At 37.0% G+C, this 23237-nt stretch overlaps 1 protein-coding gene across 42 annotated transcripts in view; it reads right to left on the bottom strand.

Moving 5' to 3' along the window:
* Nucleotides 1-854: 854 nt before the first annotated feature.
* Nucleotides 855-23237, bottom strand: part of RHOT1 (ras homolog family member T1) — a 62204-nt gene continuing 39821 nt past the window's right edge. For 9 of the 42 annotated variants that reach the window (XM_081579755.1, XM_081579756.1, XM_081579773.1 and 6 more), the window contains 5 exons: nt 23049-23179; nt 19490-19573; nt 18367-18486; nt 16947-17149; nt 855-1949 (listed from right to left, as the gene is read on the bottom strand). In XM_081579755.1, coding sequence (XP_081435881.1) covers nt 1832-1949; nt 16947-17149; nt 18367-18486; nt 19490-19573; nt 23049-23179 — 656 coding nt within the window. In that variant the 3' untranslated portion in view covers nt 855-1831. Of the gene's footprint in view, nt 1950-3159; nt 3221-3368; nt 3570-6267; nt 6300-7766; nt 7878-10807; nt 14106-15788; nt 15885-16946; nt 17150-18366; nt 18487-19489; nt 19574-23048; nt 23180-23237 lie in introns of those variants that run through there. The other 33 variants (XM_081579738.1, XM_081579739.1, XM_081579761.1 and 30 more) reach the window with 12 other exon arrangements.

Raw genomic sequence — 23237 nt, 5'->3', positions numbered from 1 at the left:
TAAGAGAAAAATCTAAACATGTAAACACACTACTTTTCACCTTTTTGGCAAACTACCTTCCTTCCTCTGTTTCTCACAAACACAACAATCTACAAAGCATATTCATGTACAATAACATTTCAGTCAGAACAAGGAAGAACTTGGAAGGAAAGAAATAACTGAATTGGAAGCTGTGTAACTGAAATGTATTTGGTAAATGAGGAATTCTCAGGAAATAATGAAAATGAGGAGTCACCAGACTTTTCTTCACTCAATTCTCCTTTTCCTCAGATTCAGAATGAAAATGTGAGGGAGGGAGATGGGGAAGTGTGCAGGGGAGCATGGCACATAATATTTTACAAGCTTATAGCTAGTAAATTATATTGTTACTAGCTGCTCAAGGAATGGGATCTTCAGAGAAAACACTCCTGAGAATGGCAAAGGGGAAAAAAAATCCATGTTAAAGGAGAAAATAAACATGTAAATCATAGTAGTAAAACTACATCAGTTAGGTATGTGTAGGGAAAAACAACTGCCCTTTCCTAAGAATAGATTTCCCCACAACTTTAAAATAGATTTGCTCCTACACATACAAATTATACTTGTCTTCTTTCCTGATAAATATTATCTTTCTGCATAAAAAATAATTTGCAAGATAAGAAAGACAGAAACTAGAGGAATTTCATTTCATCTGTACAGAAATAATAATAATAATTTTTTTTTTTTTTTGCCACACTCTGTGGCTTGCGGGATCTTATTTCCCTGACCAGGAATTGAACTCTGGGCCACAGCAGTGAAAGGGCCGAGTCCGAACCACTGGACCACCAGGGAAATTCCCAGAAATCTTTACTTTCATGAGACAAAAAACTCAAGAGCACAGTACACAGCAGTTATTTATTTAAATACTTGAAAAGGTCAATGATGGAAAAAATAGGTTTATCATGAGAGTTTATATTCATCAGATTTATTTTACCATTTAAAAAAGTGCTGCTTCTAGGTTATCCTAGCCAGATATAGAACAATTCATGACACATGCAGCTACTGTAATATACTATAATAGACACAGCCATTATAGAACAATTTACACTTTGGGAGGAAATTCAGTAGTAGTAATGGTGACCGTTTATTTAAACTAAAAACATTGATAATATACAAATCTGTTTTCTCTTTTGATTGAAAGGGCTATAAAATTCAACATACTGACAAAGGAAGCAACATAATCACACGAGTGACACCTCTGCTAAGTGCCTTTAGCTTCCTCCTTCCTTAGAGGTGAGCCTCATGTTCAACTACACAATTTTTAGACTGCATGATGACTTCAAGGCTGGCCTACCATAAGGGATGGGACTGAAAGAAAGTCATGTTTGTTAAAAACGGAGAGAAAATGGCAAATTGTGCCTTGTGTACTCAAAGTACCCAAAGATCATTCTGAGTAAAGGTGAAATAAATAAGTGATCAATGAGTAAAATACAATCCCAGAGCTGACTTAAATCGAGGAGAGTGAGCCAGCTGAGCACTAACAATACCATGTCGAAACGTCCAGAAACATCGTTTCTAGAACTCAGTCTGGGAGACTGTATCTTGCCTGAATATGTACATTATTTACAAAATATTCCCTTTTGGCCTCTGAAAGTTAGCCATTTTAGTTTGGCTGTTAAGCTGTTTCTTTCCATATGCTAGCCAATACTGCAGTTATAACTATCATTAAAATACTCTTAGGCATGAATTACAAATATTAATAAAGTAACTCTGCAATGTATAAATATCTCAATATTTCTAGCGGAATTTAAAGCATTCAGAATGTACATAAAAGTATTTGTTTTTGGTAGGGCCAGTATTTTTTTTTTTTTAATCATCGCTGTTTCAGTAATGCTTTGTACATGGCAAAGCCCAAAACTGCAAAAACAGTAGCACCAAAACTTGCTCGAAGCCAAAACGTGGAACTCTTGAGGTCAGCCTGTGTCACGTGCCTGCAGTCAAAAAATATAATTAATGTTTAAAACATGATTAGTATGAAAAAAACAGTTATGTGGACAGTCTACTTTTAGGGAAGTATTAGCACACTTGTCAGACTAATTGCATACAGTAATGGTCACCAAAAGCATTTGTCAATAAGGCCGTATGTACACTGCTTAGATAGTCACTGTCTTAAGACATACTGTAGACATTTGGGAGTAAACAACATCTAAAATGTTACGAATTTTCTTCACAAGGGAAATGGAGAACTTAGACACATCAACATGCCACTTTTTAATACCAGCATGGTCCTTCAAAATGAGAGGTAAGACTGAAACCACACAATTTTGAGAGTCAATTTCATGGAATCTCCTGTCCCCAGGAACCAAAAGCTATCTTGTAAGCAGTTAAGTGACAAGTGACAATACTTTTCTAACAGCAATGCTTAAAATCAACTTTAGAAACACCGAGTCCCATAAAAATTTACCAAAAAAAATCCCAAAAGGGGCGGGGGAAGATTTACCACTTTGCATTAATTTGGTTACTGCTGATTAAAGAAGAAAAAACAAACAAACCAAACTCTGGTATTAGACAGGCAGTGACAATGGTACCAACTAAAGGACATAATGTAACATGATGGACTGAAAGGCAAATGACACAAAAGAAGCCATATTATGCATGACAAGAACAGGGACAGCCTGTACCACAAACTGAGTTTGTGAGCATGCTCAGTTAATAACACTGCTAAGCACCCCCAAGGGTCTCAAGTATGACAGCTTACCATAAAGAAGATTAAGCTTTAAAGAAAAAGTTGGAACATTTTATTCAAGTGTCACTGAAGGTTTAGTTAAGTGAACACAATTGAGGTGATGTAGAAAACTTACAGGATTAAGAGTTTAGAGAAACTGTCTAGGTTATTTTACAACTGAACTAATAAACAAACAGATTTGAAGCAAGAGTCAGACATCGTTAAAAGACCAAGACACTGACACAAGCAAAAGAGTTAAGAGCCAAGAATATATAAACTGTACAAAACTCCTTTGCCTCAGTAACAGTCAAGAGTGAACAATCAGATTAGTTATCACAAAATGCAGTCTGTACATCCCTAAGAGGCAAGGCTGTAGTACAAGCAGAGTGCCCCATGCCTCATCACCACAGAGAAACAGCACAAGCACTCCAACTCCTATCCTCCCCAGTTTCCGTTTAAACAAAGGCACTCCTTACAGAAGCATCATTTTACACAGCAAAGGGGTAACACCGACTCATGCCACCTTGCAAGTTAGTTCTTCCAACAGGCAGTGTGTTTCATTAAAAAGAAAAAAAAAAAAGAGTTAGGGAAGAAAATACTTAGGTTTTTTTTTAGTTTTTTTTCTAGTTTTTCCAATAGGAAAAACTCTAACATAGCCAACCCCACTGGTTGTGGGAAATGTTACCTGGCTTCAAGAAAAAGTGGACCGTGAGATGACTCCATGAAGATGGAATCTTCTACCGAGCTGACGGCGTGCACCTGGTGAGTAATACTGCCTTCGTCGTCTGCTAACAGCATGGCACCCCACTCAGCTACCCGGGCTCTTAACCTTTTATACACATGCACACAGTTTGCAGTTCACAGCACAGCTCACAAAAGAAGGGGACTGAAAGTAATATCTCTTGATTAAACATCCCACACATAAACTGAGTTGCCACCCTATTATATGGTGCATCTCATGATTTCTATATTTAAAATGAATTTATCCTATAGAATATTGCCAAACTTAAAAAAAATCTATCTATATGTACTCTTTTAAAACGCTCACATACCATGCAGGGAAACCTAAGGCTGTTATATACCTTCTCTATCTATCCCCCAGAGGCTGGTCTTGGTATATCTGAAAGACTAAGAGAAGCCCTTGAAACCAATACTACAAACAGTACTTGACAATATTCAGTGACTAGAAGTACTGACTCAAAATGAGGCTAACAACTATTAGTCATGAAGTTGAGAGATGCTTCTAATTTCTGGTTACTAAAAACTACAAACATATATCTCTAAAAAAAAAAAAAAAGAGTAAACCATCCCAAATTCTGACTGTCATGGTTCTATGACGAGAGTTTCAAAGTTTACAACTCCAAGTCAGCAGAGACATAGAGGACTGAAAGTGAGAACACGGGCTCAAAGCACACCAGAGTTCTGATTCGGCTTTGGTCTCTCTGTGATTTTCATGTGTCTTCACTGACAGCAAATATTTTTATACTTACTTTTTTTTTTACACTTAATTATAAAGAAAGTGTAAAACGAGGTTAGGCTTAATGTTAGCTATAGTGACATTAAAATCAGTGAAAATAATTTCTATAAGTATTCTTCAAGTATGGAATCTGTTAACACAGCTTAGCTCCCTTTGCTGTTGCTGTAGTTGTGTTTTTTTTTTTCTACACTGCGTGACATGTGGGATCTTAGTTCCCCAACCAGGGATCGAACCCACATCCCCTGCAGTGGAAGCAAGGGAGTCTTAACCACTGAACCGACCGCTGGGAAAGCCTCACCTTTTGTTGTATTTTGGGAAGTATTACCATTCGTGAAATAATATATTCCGCCTGACTAATAAGCTTAGCTTTCTTTCGCATTTCCAGACAGTAATTATTACTTTTCCCTAAGCTATAGTATAGCCTTCAATAGGCAAAACAGTGCTTCATATTTATAGATGAGAAACAATATAGATACATGTTCAATATACAGCTAGTTTTAATCTCAAGGCAACCATTAACTCATAAAGTATATTTCAACGACTCCATTAATGTTACAGTGGTTGTTTAAGATACTTTTAGATATGGAAAACTACTTTTTAGACATAGAGCTACTTAGAGAATTATTTTACGCTTTTACCATATGCATTTAAAAGCTACATTAACCAGGCTCTATTTATAAGGAAAACACATTTATAATGGGTGGCACATCTGCATTGCCTGCCTGGTGACACCTGAATAGACCAGAGTGTGATCTTAATTGCACCCCTGAAGTGTGAAGGACTGAGCCATGCTTGTCATTTCAGGTCTCAAGCAGAAGCAGAGTAACAGTTTCAAAAAGCTGCTTCCTAATTCATGTCTAAACTCAAGCAAAAAGCAATTCTTCCACAATTCAAAAGTATAATTCTTTCCAAATGACTCATATAAAATATCTCAGAATAAATTATAATATCTTATTGCATATTTTTTCTCAAGTTTTTGGCTATTAAAAAAGTAATATAAGCACATTATATGAGAAAATGAAAGTAGGAAGGAAAAAACCACTTAAAGTCACCTAAGGCAACTAATTAAAATTTGTGGTATTTCCTTTTAGACTTTTTAAAATGTATTTCTTGTATAGCTGCAAACACAATGCGTATAATTTATATATTTTATATCCTTTAAATATATTACATAAGGTCTTTTCCATGAATTATAGAAACATCCTTTTAAATAGCTGCATTATATTTTTATTGGTGGCTATCTCCATTTACAGATACCTGTAACTAAAGTGATAAACACTATTTTACATAAGATTTTTCACTACATTTAAAAGTTTCCTTAGCACAGACTTCTGCAAAATGAAAATTACAGGGTCAAAAAGGTGTGTGTGTGTGTAAAAAGGTTCTTTTTTCCCAAACAATTGATATACCAGAATCACACATTTCCCTATTGTATGTGGAATAAAATAATTTAGGTTGAGCAGTATCTCTTTTTACAACATAAGAAATAATGACTAAGTGGTAAAATATAACCTTAATTAATCATATGAAGCTTGCTAGAGCTTTTGAGTTCTTAGGCAGAGAATCCCTGTGTCCTGAATGCTGGCTTTCTGGCTTAAAAGTGCTCTGGGTCCATATGTCAATCAGATAACAAGTGCTCTTTGACCAAAGTATGGGAGCAAATCAGCAAGTTTGGACCTGGGTATTATTAAGGCTGCTACTTAATAAGGCAGAAAGAAGGAAATGTTTCCAAAATTCAGGCAATAAAGAAGTAAATTAAAAACTGTGTGAAGGTCACAGAAGGTGCATAACAACAGACCAAAATTCCTATGTACCTTTGCACAGAATGCCTTAAAGAAGGCATACAACATGCTCTGATTAACTCTGCAATTTATAGTAAATATAAGAACATTAACTAAAATCTTTATGGGGTTCAGTGTATTTAACCAATAATAAAGGGAATGTTATCAATTGCAATGTTCAGAATCATAAAATAATCAAATTCTTTATAAAGGGCTCAATGGAACTAAACCTATTCCAGCTATTCCCAAATAGGTATTTTTAATTTTGTTCTCCATACTGTGTTACAAGACTTTATATATGGGGTATAAAAACTATACAGGCATACCTCAGAGGTATTATGAGTTCAGTTCCAGAACACTGTAATAAAGTGAATATTGCAATAAAGTGAGTCAGATGAACTGTTTGGTTTCCCACTGCATAGAAAAATTATGTCTATGCTATACTGTAGTCTATTAAGTGTGCAATACCATTATTACTAAAAAAACAACCATACACATACTTAATTTAAAAATACTATAAATATCGCTAAAAAATGCTAACGGTCATCTGAAAATGCAGTTACCACAAACCTTCAATTTGTAAAAACCACAATATCTTTGAAGCACAATAAAGCAAAGCACAATAAAATAAGGCATGCCTATACTGCAGAGACCTAAACGTCTGCAAAAATTAGAATTTGAGGCAGGAGGAGAATTCAGAAAGGCCCAGCTATCAACTAATCTAGCCTTAGATTGCAGGCTATTATGCAGAGGAAAGAAAAGCTCAATAGTACATACTCAAAAGCAGTGAAGCTAAGAGACTGTGGAAGAGTAGCTTCCGCCCAGTCACTTTTATCAGTCCTCCCATACAACTTCTCAGAAATAAATTTGAATGTCCTATTTTTTATTCTTCAATCTCACCACTTCACCCTTCTCAAATACAACACCGAGGTGTGCAAAGGCACTAAAAATGAATGGTCTCCTAGTATTATAATTCTTTCCATACATGTATCTCAGATATGAATTTTTAAGTTAATACTCTGAAACAGTCTACGCAACTGTAATACATGTAACCTAAAGTTAACTAGGGCTCACAGATACCATACATAGCTTTTTCCTATTTGTAATTACATATCTCAAATTGAAAATTGTACTGAGGTCATCAAAACTATAGTTAAATCTTTTGTGTTTAAACTTTTAAAAAAAATGTCTCTGGATCTCCCTGCTTTTATTCCTCTTCCTGCTTTATGTTTCTTCCTGGTTGAAGTAGCTTTTTATATTTATCTCTAATAATAACGCCATTACTATTAATTATAATTTTAATAATGACAATTCTCCTAATTGAACAATTCATACCTAGTAGGTATGAAATATTTTAATATTTCTCAAAATAGGTTAAGAAATCAAAATATAGTGTTCAACGAAGATGAACTGCAACACAAATCGTAAGAAAGCTGTTAACTGAGCATGCCTAAACAGTAACAAACTTAGGAAGATGACACAGGTGTGCAATGTCAAGAAATGCTTCACCAAGCATTAGAGGAATAAAAATTCACAGATGACTGTAGGTACATGGGAAATAAATAATGTTTATATGTTAACTACTGATAAAGGTCAGAATAAGCAAACTCCACTCTGTCGTGTCCTTTAAAATACTAATCAAATGGCAAAAAAATTTAAAATTATAAGCAGCAGCAGCTTACCTGGCAAGAATCTATAACACAACTCTGGTGCAATTTTAAATGTATGATCATGTATATGAATTCAAATTCAAAGAAAAGCCTTGTAAGGACCTTTCATATAAATATAAAAGTTTCATATGAAATTAAAACACAGGATGCACTTCCTTGAAATACAGTCTTTTACTGTAACATAGTATCTTACGGACTCTTATGTTCCCAACGGAATCTCTGTAACATTAAGATTTCCAGGAAACCATCCTCTTTATAAGGCAATCCTGTGAAAAGACAGTTCATTTTGGTGTGACAACTGTAAAACACCTTTCTTCAAAAATAGAGTTCCTATATTAAGTAACATGACTTTAAGCGATGTGGAGGAGCTTAGGTGATTAGTAAAGTAATAAGGGCAAATGAAGTAAGTCATTAATGAATGGATTAAAATAAATGTCTCATGTATCCAATTTTTAAAAATATATTAAAAAGCAGAGTAAAAAAATACATGGGTATGATCGTCCATCATACTCAGTGTGGAGCTACACAATTTGTTGCTAAAGTAAAATACTGTTACCAAACTCAGGAAGCAACAGGAACAAATAATCTATACAAAGAAATAAGAGAACCAAAATATGTATCAAAGAAAATTACACCAAAATGATAAACTGTAAAATAAACAATATGATTAAACTACAGTTTAGGAAAAATGGGAGGACTATACACTGAAACGCAGCTGGGAAAAGGATCAAGAGGAGTTAAAGAATGACTAGGTGGCACAGACAAACAAATCAAAGTGAGCATCTAAAGGAAGGGACAAACTAAAGTGCTGGCTAGAGTACACTGGTGCATTGGAGTACATTGTGCACTGGAGTACACTGGTGCACACTGGTGCACTGGAGTACACTGCACACTGGGGTACACTGGTGTGCTGGAGTACACTGGTGCACTGGGGTACCCTGAACACTACGGTACACTGCGCACTGGAGTACACTGGTATGCTGGAGTACACTGGTGCACTGGGGTACCCTGAACACTACGGTACACTGTGCACTGGAGTACACTGGTGCGCTGGGGTACCCTGAACACTACGGTACACTGTGTGCTGGAGTACACTGCACACTACGGTACACTGGTGCGCTGGAGTACCCTGCACACTATGGTACACTGTGCACTGGAGTACACTGGTGCACACTAGTGCACTGGAGTACACTGCACACTGGGGTACACTGGTGTGCTGGAGTACACTGGTGCACTGGAGTACCCTGAACACTACGGTACACTGCGCACTGGAGTACACTGGTGCGCTGGAGTACACTGCACACTAAGGTACAATGGTGCGCTGGAGTACCCTGCACACTACAGTACACTGTGCACTGGAGTACACTGGTGCACACTGGTGCACTGGAGTACCCTGCACACTGGAGTACCCTGGTGCGCTGGAGTACCCTGCACACTACGGTACACTGCGCACTGGAGTACAATGGTGTGCTGGAGTACACTGGTGCCCTGGAGTACCCTGCACACTACGGTACACTGCGCACTAGAGTACACTGGTGCGCTGGGGTACACTGGTGCACTGGAGTACCCTGCACACTACGGTACACTGCACACTGGAGTACACTGGTGCACGGGAGTACACTGGTGCACTGGAGTACACTGGTGCACTGGAGTACCCTGCACACTACGGTACACTGCGCACTGGAGTACACTGGTGCGCTGGAGTACACTGCACACTAGAGTAGAGCAACATCTTCATGCAAAACAAAAGTGTGCTGAAATTAGAACAATAAATGCTTAATAGACTAAAACCCTGGGGAGTTCAAACCAACAAGCAAGTCCACTCCTACATAGTTCATTTTAACACCTTTAGATTTAAGAGGTATTTATAACTAAAATATAATCACAAGGTATTTTTCTCCAATAACGTGATTTGCATAGTTTGAAATGAAAGCATTGCCAAAGACTGAAATCATCTGGCCACATGTGAATCACCCTCCAAATGTATTTAAATTCAAATAATTCCAGCTATTCGTAAATTGTTCTCATGAAAAACATAAACCTATCCAGATCTGAAGGCTGAGATCATAATTACCTAAGAACGAAGTCACACGTCAGATATGTAGTTAAACACTTTTCACACATGTTGAAACCAATATTCATTCAATTAAAGTTGAAAGAAAAAAATTGTTTATTACTACTTTCTACTTAAAATATGTCATGATAGTCAATTAGCTAAAACAAAAACAAAAAAGGACAATTTTTTCTGGTCAAAGACAGAGGAAACACGGACAATTTCAGAAATGTTGGAACTGTTGAAACTGCCTAAGTGTAAATTAATTAATTTGACATAGATCCTCTCAGATCAGGTTTCGTTAGCATAAGGCACTAAGGTCACTGAAAATACAATCAAAGTTTAAAAAATTTTAACATAATATTTAGAAAGGTATTTAAATACACACCTAGATCTTCATATTTATATGATATTTTGACCTAGCTCACAGCAGGATCCTATCTAATGCAGGTACTTAAGTACTTGAATTAATAAATCAAAGTGGTAGGAGAATGACATAAGGGAAGAATCTGGAAGTAATTTCTATTTTGGTGATCAACATTATTATGAGCACATTAAAACAATGTACTAATTTGGGAACAACATGCATATACCAATATTTGTCTATTAACTTCTTTGCAGACATTTAACAAAATTTTTTGCTTAAACAAAAAATTTTTAATTGCTCATTTACACTTCTAAATCAAATGCTAGGCATAGAAGATTTCTAAAACCAAAGATCTAAAAAAATAAATAAATAAAAATAAAACCAAAGACCTAAGACTTGTTGAGTAAGAAATCCTCCCTACTGGACGAAGAGTAAAAAATTCTTGTATGACTTTTACTCAATTACTAAATCTCTTTTTCCATTTATGTAATATTAAGATATACCTGGCACAGCAAACCAATGGTAAAAAAAGTCGTTCCATAGGAAGTGGTTCCATTCTCGCTCCACCAATGAGATTACTTTTTCAAGTTTTTAAAGAGAAAGGAGTAAAACTGTATGTGGGGGTGTTCGTAAAAGACATTTTCTTTCCTTACGGTACTTTTTTTTTTTTGGCCTGCATTTTCAAAACTCTAGGCTATGTCTTAAGACTGAAGTTACAAACTGGTGGCATGTAAACATGTCTTCTTTGTTCTGATTAATACTTTAAATTTTTAAAATTTTATTGCTTTCATTTAAATAGCAGTAATTTTCACATAAAAATCCTGACATCTGATATCAGAGAATCACAAGTCCTGGCAATACCACACTTGGACAACAACTAATAGTTGGAGCTGAGACACGGCTGCCTCTTTCAGACAGGACCAGTCATTGTCCCCACTTCTCTTACTTCTCCTTGGCCACCTTCTTTCATTAACATTATCCATCCAGGCCCTCTACGCATTTCCATTTTTGGCTTCCATCCTCGCCTACCTCATCTAACAATCCTTTTGTGAATTAGAAGAAACTTTAATATGGAACTCATAAATTTCCACTGGACTTCTAGAAAATAAATTAGTGAAATACCTCCCAGGAAAGAGGAAGGAGTTCTTTGAAAAGTACATGGGTTCCCCTCCTCATCTTTTTCAATCTTTCCCTTCTTGATTACCAATTGTCAGTGATGTATGCTGACATTACCATTAAATTATTTCTAGTTTATAAGTAGGAATGACAAAATGTACTGATTCTTCTTCAAGGATCACTGTACAGAGCAATTTATGATGAGCAATCTCATCCATTAATGCACACCCAACTTCTTTCACTGGGAAGCTGACTAAACCAACCTAAAACTAAAACCGTCACTTAAGATGCAGACAACAAATCAATCTGCAATTATGTACAATCGAGAGCTTCTAGAAGGAAATAGATGGTTTATGATCAGCAATTATTAGGAGCCAAGGGTAAGTTCATCAAGAATAAGACACCGAATAGATGTCACTTTCTATTTAGATAAAATTAACACATTGGTAGATCAGAGGAATGTGGTAGAAATTCTAATGATTTCAAAAGAGCTCTCCATGAAATTTCCTGCAAGATAACAAAGTAAAACATGGGCCAGATAATAAAATATCTTTAATTGGCAGAATAATCTTTCCCCCAAAATTCTGAATCTGTGTCACTGGGAAAAGAGTTCTGTAGTAGAGCACTAAAGGGGTTTGCTTGCTTGAGTGACCTCACTCTCTAATCGCTGGGTATTCAACATTACTTTTTATCACTAACTTGAAAGATAAAAAAACATAGCTACCAAATTCGCAAAGAACACAATGCTGAGAAAGATATATAATGGGACAAATGACAGAAACAATGTCTGAAATGACTGAGCTAGAACAAATGGACTGAAAAGAATATGACATTTAATAGAGATATATATGTATCTGCAGTTAGATTCAGAGAGCCAACTAAAAATGTCAAAGACACAATTAGAGAGGAGGGGACACTGCTTTAATAGCATTTCACATGAAAAAAATCTGATTTCAATTAACCCCAAGATTAATACACATCCACAGTGGGTTGGGGCTTCTACACAGTGAGTTCATGCAGTAGACAGGTGCTGTCCTAACTGTGGAACATGACTGCCCACCGTTATGGAAAGTCAGATTACACTTGAAGCACCGTTCTCCATTCTCAGGGGCACTTGTTAAGAGGTACTCTGAACACCTAAGGGGCTTTCAGATGAGGGAAACGAGAAATGATGAGGTCACTAAACCGACTAAATTAAGAAACAGCTGAAAGAAATGGGGATGTTCTACCTGGAGAAGAGAAAATTAGGGGAGACATGATGGCCGTCTTCAAATGTCTGAAGGATTGCTATGTTGAAGAGGGAGTAGAATAGTCGTATGTTGTTCTAAAGGGCAGAACTAAAACTAAAGGAGAGAAAGTTAAAGGGCAATCATTTTAGTCAAAAAAAAAAAACAAAACAAAACAAAAGTAAAAACCTTCTCCAATGAGGAAAGCCATCAGCAGACAAACAATACTCTCTCAAGAAGGCTCTCAGGAAGTCAGTCGAAGGGGAGGTTAGGCCAGATGAATCCTAGAATCTTTTCCAACTCTACCATTTTTGACTCCACAGCTCCTGAATGTTGTTTGGTTTGAACTAGCCTTGCATTTTCTCAGATAGCCATCATGAGAGAATCTGTGCTCCTCTTTACAAGGTGTCATTCAAAAGACAAGAGGCAGAACTTCACCACCAAATGAGAGTGGTGATCCCTTCAAAGCAATCACCTCAGACAGCTGCATTCTTATTCCAGAGCTGGTAGTGCTCAAAAAACATCACTGAGACTCTTGTAGGATGCCTGCAGAGTCTGTTTCTGACGCATATAAGATAGAGCCTCACTGTTTAGTAGTAGCTATGTCCACACTGCTAGTGGACACAAAAAACAGCCTACTCATTTGGTACAGTTCTGGCCCTCAGTGGGAGTCCAACAGTAACCCAAATAAGATTCATTTCTAACCAAAATCTACTTAGCTTGATCATCTGTCTTAATTAAGCCCTACTCCCAATGACATCTGGATGATTTCGAAAACCTAATTCATCCATAGACATATAAAAATTTGACACTGGATGTAAATTAATATTACATTAATTAGGCTCTTAAATGCTCACAAAATGTAAAATCAATTTGAACAAAGGCAGCATGACCGGAATAAGAACATAACTTCCAAGTTTATTGCTTTGAGGGAATGTATACAACCTATTTAGTTGTTGTTGTTGCTCTTTTTTAAAAACGTATTATGTTCTAGGCAAACTTCATGTGTTGGGTTCAGTTATACAGACCTCAAAAACTAGTACTATAGATCTTTTCCCTTTTCCATATTCCTTTGAATCCTTAAAGTTGGCTATTGTCTTCTTTTCAAATAAATATCCAAGTTACTTAAAAGTAAAAAAAAAAACTATAAACAAACAACAGAGAAGTTTTTCAAACCCAAGACACTGTTCACATTAGTATGGTTTTATAAGTTGTACTATTTGAATGCAAGCTGAATACATTATAACATTTGGGATCAATGTCTCTTTTCCTTACTAAAATCCTATTCTATTTCTGCAACTCTCAGCCAAAAGATTTTCAATCTCCCTACACATTTTTATCCTCTAATTTAAAAAATACTTTAACTTTCAGAATTAAAAAGGCAAAAATCTTACTTTATAGTCCCCTAAATATATCTATTAATTTTTAAACATTGAGGATGATTCCAGAACTAAACATTGTCACCACGGTGAGAATTTTAGTGGAAGTTAGTTGGGCATCAGTTGGCTTGTTGTCTTGGTAGTGAGTATCTATGCAATAAATAGTCATCCACTTTTTTCCTTTTGTATTTTAACAGAATGCCTGGTACCCAGTAAATAAAGTTAAGAACCTGTTAAGAACTGCAGTGAAGATTTTGTTCTTTACAGATTGCAGCAAGTCTGAGTTGAGGAAGCTCTGACAGATGCAAAAGGTACACCTGTTGCAGGTGCACATACAGCGTAACCGGGCATGGCTGCGAAAACACACAGAAGGACAGGAGTTGAGTTCTTACTTACAAATATGGCACAAGTCAGAGTGTGCCAACTTAAAAAAAAAAAAAGACTTAGGCATAAGCAACACTAAGGAAAAGGACAGCGTGGGGCATGCTAAAGTTGTGCAGAATTCCACATTTACAAAAAAATATAATCAACAGCAATAGCTCCCTCCTCCCTCCCTACAGAAAATCTGAGGAAAATCAGCTAACACATTTGCTTTTTTGGGAGGGGGGATAGAATTATTAGTACAAGGGTTTTAGTGGAATAAATATGCACAGCAATAGATGGCACCCTCATCTAAATCAATAAAAGAAAAACTGAGTAAGCAACAGCATCCACCGAAAGGTCAGAGTTGGCTAGCATTGAAATAACCACCCCCTCCTCCTCCCTCAGGACACACACATGCCTGAAAACCAGGAAGGAGAATAGTGACAAATACACAAGAGAGTCAAAAGACGAGTATATTCGACCTGAGGAGATATGAACATCGTCTTTAATCCATCAAGCACCATGGCTCCCCAAGGAAATCAAAGTGCTTCATATATTTCTACTTGAACCCAAAATATGGGGTTAATTTTCATCTGCTACCAGCAGCTAAGTATGATAACGTGAAACTCTGGGTAAGGGTATAAAAATCAACAATGGATCCAATTGATCTTAGATACAAAATTTAGGGAGGCTTTCTGACTCCTTTCTGGTTGAATGAGTTGCACTAGTTGGTACAGGCACGTGGAGCCATTTCACCTCCACTTTAAAAACCAAAGCAGGGGGTCTCCAATGACTGCTCAGTGGTCAGAGCCACTCAGACATACAAGGCCATCACACCACCCCTCAAGAGGTACTGGCGCAGAACCCACTCTGAAGAGCGCCACCTGATGAATCAATTACATCCCTTCCTGTAACACCTGAACATTTTTTAGAGGCTTCTCTAAAGGAGAAGTCCTTCTCAAAGGACTAGCCCAAACTGACTTGGCTTAGCTTGTGAGATCTGATGAGACCACAGCACACGGTGGCATGGTTGTGGAAATTAGCAGCATCCCAATAATGCCTAATTCTCAACATGAAGAAAAACAAGAATTAATTTTTCAAGAGACTCTTATAGGCTCAAGATACTCCACTTTAAAATTTGACTTGTGATGATGAACATAGCACTGGTACTAAGTCACTGCCAGCTGTCATACTGGAATCCATCTGTTATTTTATAATTGAATCTGACTCTTCAACATACACAGGCTCCGCCCACCAAAAAGGAGGGATGCAAAGTATGCTTAGCAACAGGGAGATGCTTCATGAGAAGTAGTTTTGGATTAACCATATAAACAAGTGTCCGTGTATGTACATTTATCATATACACAAGTGCACGCACACACACACACACACACACACTCTCACAAATACTGCAGTAAAATTTTAAATATGCAGATCTAAAAACACAGTTGCAGTTATTTACAAGATTAAGATAGTGCATTTACATAGCAAAAAAAAAAAGACACCATAGTATACAGTTAGGCAGTAACCCTGACCAAGCAGTGCGTTTCTGGATAATTACTAATTATGGTGAAAGAGATCTGGTCATCTACAAGAAAATGTCAACAAAATCCCACAGAAGCCATAAAGAAAAAGTAACTTACAAAGGAAGCCATAAAGAAAAAGTAACTTACAAAGCAGTTTTTAGAAAGACCCAGATTTTTCTCAAATTCTCTATTCTATCAGTGTTGCCCATGTCTCGGTAGAGTCTGTCTTTGTAATGATCCTCTCTGTAGATAACATACACGAGAGTTTTAAAGCAAAGGTAAAACAGAAATAAGGTTTTGCTTATCTAATAGTAATAGGAATGACTTCTCTTCCAATACAAATAGAATTTCAAGGGTTTGCTGCATTTTTTTAAAGTATTAGTTAATGGAATAGCAATAAAGTTAACTCTGCTTTGAAAAATCTGTACAAATTAACACCCTTTTGGAAAAACCTCAGCTTCTAGCAATTTTTGAGTATTACTCTGTTATACTGTAATTTTCATAAGAAAAAAATAACTTGGAGAATAACATAATAATAAATAGAATAAACTATGAAGTTCTGAGAAACGCACTGCCTGAAAAACTACCTTGTCACAGAACAGAATTTATACAAACACAGTACTTGAGGAGAATGCCATTAAGAGCCATGCAATTTTAAGGCAGTTAGTAAACTACAAAGATGACCACAGTTATGTGCTTGTGCATATGCATGTATAGATATACAATAAATGTACATAAAATCTGTGGCTCATAACACTTAATGTAAAACATTTATATAGAGGGAATTCCAATTACAACTGCTTTTAACAGCACTAAAAAAAGATGTTATATCCTGAATTCAAACATACCCATAATTTAAACAAAGATTCATAAAAGATTTTAGAATTCTTCACATACTCAAAGTCAATTAATCAGCAGAAAAAAATTGTAAAAATGAACTTTTTGTTCATATGAAAATGCTTTATTAGCGTGATGTCAATCCCACTTTATGGCAGTAAGACTAATTTTTTTAATGCTGGGCGAGGGGCTGAGTTTTACTGTACTATCCTATTAAGATAGTTACAGCCTGCTCAAAAATATTCAAATATTGTCAGATTATATATACTTTATATAATTATAATTATACAATTTTATTTTGGTATTCAAACTAAACTTGCATTTACTCAAACTTGTCCCTTCTCATTACAAAGTCTCTGTTGCTGAACAACTTCTATGTGACAGAGATTCCACCCTCATGGCTAACAATGACATGCAATGTTACCACGAACCATGCAACATGAAAATGATGGCAGAGCAAGTACTTACGGGTACATGGCCATCGTTGTCAATTTAACAAAGATATCTTTACTGGGTGCATCAGCAGTATTGCAAGTGAAGGCTTGTGGTGGAGGCATTTTGTGTTTCCTGCAGAAATCAGTAGGTGAAATACTATACTCTTGTTTAACTTCATGCAGGTCTGACTTTGCAGCTACGATTAAGCAAGGTATTCTGCTGTCCATAAAGTGTTGCTATAGAATAAAAAGTGAAATAAAAATCTTATGACAAGCTCAAAAATTACTAAATTTTATTCAACGGGCACTGAAATTTTTCTCTAGATAAGCAAATCAACAGTTTCAGGGAGAAAGTGAACGAAGAGGCAAGGACTGGCAGTTGTCTAGGTCAGTGGCATAAAAGCCCAGGGCCACTTTTCTAATGCAGATAACGATACAAATCTATAACAATTCTTCAAATTCACTATAATTAAAAAAATTTTTTTTAAAGATCTAACACTTTGAAATAAAAGAAATCCACCTAAATTCTTCTATCCTAAAACACACTATTTTCATTTTTTTTATATTATCTCTAGTCCTTAGGGCTTCCCTGGTAGCCCCAGACAGTAAAGAATCTGCCTGCAATGCAGGAAATCTGGGTTCGATTCTGAGACTGGGGAGATTCCCTGGAGAAGGGCATGGCTACCCACTCCAGTATTCTTGCCTGGAGAATTCCATGGATAGAGGAGCCTGGCGGGCTACAGTCCATGGGGTCCCGAAAAGTCAGGCACGACTAAGTGACTAACACTTCCACTTTCTAGTCCTTAAGCACATGTGCGTGTGTGTGTGTGTGTGTACACACACAGATATTTACATAGTGGCAGTCATGCTGGATATTACTATTGAAAAATACTGAATTTTCCATGCTTTCAGAATTCAAAACCATTATTTTTAATGACTATATAAATTTCACAAGATCATTTTATCTCAATTTGGTAAACTACCCTCCTATTGTTAGATATGTGGATTATTTCCAGGTTTTTGCTATTAAAAACAATCCTAGAGTAAATTCCTTTGTACATATAGTTTTTTTACTCTTATCGAAACTTGTTGACAATCTCAAAGTAACTTACAACTTTTGAAGTCTCATGTTTATCCCCTTGCTCTATTAATCTTCTTGGTATAATTGGCAATACGTAAACCATATGCATGCCTAAGAACTTTCACTAATGCAGAGGTTCTTAACCAGGGACACACATCAGAATCACTCATGGAAAAAAGTATTTATAAAAATACAGATGTCTGGGACTGTACCACCTCACAATGAAACCAGAACCTTTAGGGATAGGATGTTATGTATCTTTAAAAAGCTCCACAGATAATTTTGTTGTATTTCCTTGGTTAGAAAACACATTAAAATTCCACTAAACTCCTCATAAAGTTAAACTTAGTTATGGGACAAAATTGAAACAAACCTTAAAAATCCTGGCACAGTATTCAAAGGATTTAGGGTTACTGACATCATATACCAGGCACACAACATCACAAAGGATCTCAGCCTCAGTCAAAAATTCTGATTCTGAGATATCATGCAACTTGGAAAAAGAAAAAGACAATGAGAAACATAAGTATCATAACACTGATGCAAAATTAATGTCATGATGTTTTATTACTTGCTTAACTTGACTTCTTAATTTAAAAATACTAGTTAAGCATAATTTTTCAGACTCATTAGAAGTAAAACACAGAGATAAATAAGTAGCTTTCTGATTTTTGTAGCTGAAAAATGGTGATTAAGGTCCTACAGAAACTAACATTTAGTGAGTGACTAAAGTGTGCTGGGCAGGCCCTTTACATGCATTCTCTACCTACTAAAGATAACAAACAGGTTACAGAGATTAGGTCAACTGCCAAAGATAACTCAAACCAAAATTTGAATTCAGATGATTCCCAATGGGAAGCCCAGGTAGCACAGTGGTAAAGAATTAGCCTGCCAAGCAGGAGACTTGGGTTCACCCCTGGGTCGGGAAGATCCCCTGGAGAAGGAAACGATAACCCACTCCAGTATTCTTGCCTGGAAATTCCATGGACAGAGAAGCCTGAAGGGCTACAGTCCATGGGGTGGCAGAGTTGGACATCACTGAGCACACACACACGATTCCCAAGTTTTTTGCTTTCTACCACACCACTCTTCCTCCCCACCAATCAAAAACAAAGCAAAGGATGGTACATTAAGGTTATCACTGACCACAGATAAGCTACCACACACCTGCACTAAAGCCTTCAAACTAATTTCTAATCAATAGTAAAGGATGTAATTTTTAAAAATATAAATGGAAGAAAGAGCGAAGTGGATTTCATTTAATTTTTTATGGTGGTATTACATACAATTAAGCACACAAATAGATAAATTTTTACTTGTATCTACACCCATGTAATCAGGGTACAGATTTAAGAGAATTAAAATTAAATCTAATGACTATGTCAGGTAGAAAAATAAAATCACACAAAAGCCATTAAATTAAATCCAATTATGTTCTCAAAGAGTCATTTTAAACCCAATAATTAATAATCTTTATAGGCCAGAAAATTTCTTACCAACAAATATTTCTCTTGTCCATAGACATAAACAGTGTTAATTGCATAGTAGGATTTATGATCATCACGAATTTTCTTCTGCCTCTGAAAACAACCAAAAATCTCAGTATTTACAGTAAGAAATCACAGTAACTAGTTTTCATCAGCACATGTACTTTGTGTATATGTGTGGGTGTGTTACCAAAAAAAGGACATTCTTCCCTATGCTATATATTATTTATCAGTACAAAGAGCATATTGATTTTGTTTCTTAGTTCTTAGGCTCTAAAATAAGAGATGCATTTGTTCTGCAGAAAGGGAAAGCAGTAGCTGACAAGGAAGTAAACTGTATTCACTGAGCCACCTGCTGGCAATTCTCATTACACTATGATTTGGCCTGCTACTAGAAGCAAGGTTTGATGCTGTAAACAGCAATACTGCATAGGAACCTGGAAGGTTAGGTCCATGAATCAAGGCAAATTGGAAGTGGTCAAACAGGAGATGGCAAGAGTGAACGTCGACATTCTAGGAATCAGCGAACTAAGACGGACTGGAACGGGTGAATTTAACTCAGATGACCATTGTATCTACTACTGTGGGCAGGAATTCCTTAGAAGAAATGGAGTAGCCATCATGGTCAACAAAAGAGTCCGAAATGCAGTACTTGGATGCAATCTCAAAAACAACAGAATGATCTGTTTGTTTCCAAGGCAAACCATTCAATATCACGGTAATCCAAACCTATGCCCCAACCAGTAACGCTGAAGAAGCTGAACTTGAATGGTTCCAAGAAGACCTACAAGACCTTTTAGAACTAACACCCAAAAAAGATGTCCTTTTCCTTATAGGGGACTGGGATGCAAAAGTGGGAAGTCAAGAAACACCTGGAGTAACAGGCAAATTTGGCCTTGGAGTACAGAATGAAGCAGGGCAAAGGCTAATAGAGTTTGGCCAAGAGAACGCACTGGTCATAGCAAACACCCTCTTCCAACAACACAAGAGAAGGCTCTACACATGGACATCACCAGATGGTCAACACTGAAATCAGACTGATTATATTCTTTGCAGCCAAAGATGGAGAAGCTCTATAGAGTTAGCAAAAACAAGACCGCTGACTGTGGATGAGATCATGAACTCCTTATTGCCAAATTCAGACTTAAACTGAAGAAAGTAGGGAACACCACTAGACCATTCAGGTATGACCTAAATCAAATCCCTTATGATTATACAGTGCAACTGAGAAATAGATTTAAGGGACTAGATTTGACAGACAGAGCGGCTGATGAACTATGGATGGAGGTTCGTGACATTGAACAGGAGACAGGGATCAAGAAAATCCCCATGGAAAAGAAATGCAAAAAAGCAAAATGGCTGTCTGAGGAGGCCTTACAAATAGCTGTGAAAAGAACAGAAGCGAAAAGCAAAGGAGAAAAGGAAAGATATTCCCGTCTGAATGCAGAGTTCCAAAGAATAGCAAGGAGAGATAAGAAAGCCTTCCTCAGCGATCAGTGCAAAGAAATAGAGGAAAACAGGATGGGGAAGACTAGAGATCTCTTCAAGAAAATCAGAGATACCAAGGGAACATTTCATGCAAAGATGGGCTTGATAAAGGACAGAAATGATATGGACCTAACAGAAGCAGAAGATATTAAGAGGTGGCAAGAATACACAGAAGAACTGTACAAAAAAGATCTTCATGACCCAGATAATCACGATGGTGTGATCACTCACCTAGAGCCAGACATCCTAGAATGTGAAGGCAAGTGGGCCTTAGAAAGCATCACTACGAACAAAGCTAGTGGAGGTGATGGAATTCCAGTTGAGCTATTTCAAATCCTAAAAGATGATGCTGTGAAAGTGCTGCACTCAATATGCCAGCAAATTTCGAAAACTGAGCAGTGGCCACAGGACTGGAAAAGGTCAGTTTTCGTTCCAATCCCAAAGAAAGGCAATGCCAAAGAATGCTCAAACTACCGCACAATTGCACTCATCTCACACGCTAGTAAAGTAATGCCAAGCCAGGCTTCAGCAATACGTGAACCACGAACTTCCAGATGTTCAAGCTGGTGTTAGAAAGGGCAGAGGAACCAGAGATCAAATTGCCAACATCTGCTGGATCATCAAAAAAGCAAGAGAGTTCCAGAAAAACATCTATTTCTGCTTTATTGACTATGCCAAAGCCTTTGACTGTGTGGATCACAATAAACTGGAAAATTCTTCAAGAGATGGGAATACCAGACCACCTGACCTGCCTCTTGAGAAACCTGTATGCAGGTCAGGAAGCAACAGTTCGAACTGGACATGGAACAACAGACTGGTTCCAAATAGGAAAAGGAGTACTTCAGGGCTGTATATTGTCACCCTGCTTATTTAACTTACATGCAGAGTACATCATGAAAAACGCTGGGCTGGAAGAATCACAAGCTGGAATCAAGATTGCTGGGAGAAATATCAATAACCTCAGATATGCAGATGACACCACCCTTATGGCAGAAAATGAAGAGGAACTAAAAAGCCTCTTAATGAAGGTGAAAGAGGAGAGTGAAAAGGCTGGCTTAAAGCTCAACATTCAGAAAACTAAGATCATGGCATCTGGTCCCATCACTTCATGGGAAATAGATTGGGAAACAGTGGAAACAGTGGCAGACTTTATTTTTTGCGGCTTCAAAATCACTGCAGATGGTGATTGCAGCCATGAAATTAAAAGACGCTTACTCCTTGGAAGGAAATTTATGACCAACGTAGATAGCATATTAAAAAGCAAAGACATTACTTTGCCAACAAAGGTCTGTCTAGTCAAGGCTATGGTTTTTCCGGTAGTCATGTATGGATGTGAGAGTTGGACGGGGAAGAAAGCTGAGCGCTGAAGAATTGATGCTTTTGAACTGTGGTGTTGGAGAAGACTCTTGAGAGTCCCTTGGACTGCAAGGAGATCCAACCAGCCCATCCTAAAGGAGATCAGTCCTGGGTGTTCATTGGAAGGAGTGACTTTGAAGCTGAAACTCCAATACTTTGGCCACCTCATGCGAAGAGTTGACTCACTGGAAGAGACCCTAATGCTGGGAAGGATTGGGGGCAGAAGGAGAAGGGGACGACAGAGGATGAGATGGCTGGATGGCATCACCGACTCGATGGACATGAGTTTGGGTGGATTCCGGGAGTTGGTGATGGACAGGGAGGCCTGGCGTGCTGCAATTCATGGGGTCGCAAAGAGTCGGACACAACTGAGGGACTGAACTGAACTTCACCTAAAAATATGTCAGCCTCCTAAGGCAATAGTCACAATCAGATATCAGCAATGTAGAGTGCTACATTTACTTCATGCCAAGCCGTGTTTCTGATACTTTCCTATGTGTATTTATTTAATCTCCATCTAAACGTTAAAAAAAAAAACCCAAATGATGGCTAACACCAATGAAGCCAAGATAAAGCTAGTTCAAAGAGATTACTGTTACACTTTAGTTGTACTTTACTATTATACCTATATTTCATCTAAAAAGGTTAATGGTTATGAAAAAATTATGTAAACACATGACTATAAAAATCTACTGAGTAAAGTTCTAACTTTCTGGGCTCTCACCAGTAAGTTTCTTCCAAGAAGAGCCTGAAGAACTCCACTTTTCCCACAGTTTTTCATCCCAATTACATTACATCGGAACACGTTTCTTTGAGTTTGTTTTTTCTGAAGGTCTATCTTTTTATCTCTTGTTACTAAAAAGGAAAATAAAATGCTAATTATGTACCATGTAGACTCATTGAGGCTTCACTT

The sequence above is a fragment of the Giraffa tippelskirchi genome, chromosome 3, assembly GCF_054371585.1.
Source record: "Giraffa tippelskirchi isolate mGirTip1 chromosome 3, T2T-mGirTip1v1.2.pri, whole genome shotgun sequence".
Classification (NCBI taxonomy): Eukaryota; Metazoa; Chordata; class Mammalia; order Artiodactyla; family Giraffidae; genus Giraffa; species Giraffa tippelskirchi.
Note: the sequence above shows the minus strand (reverse complement) of the source record. Positions and strands in the feature narration are given on the sequence as shown.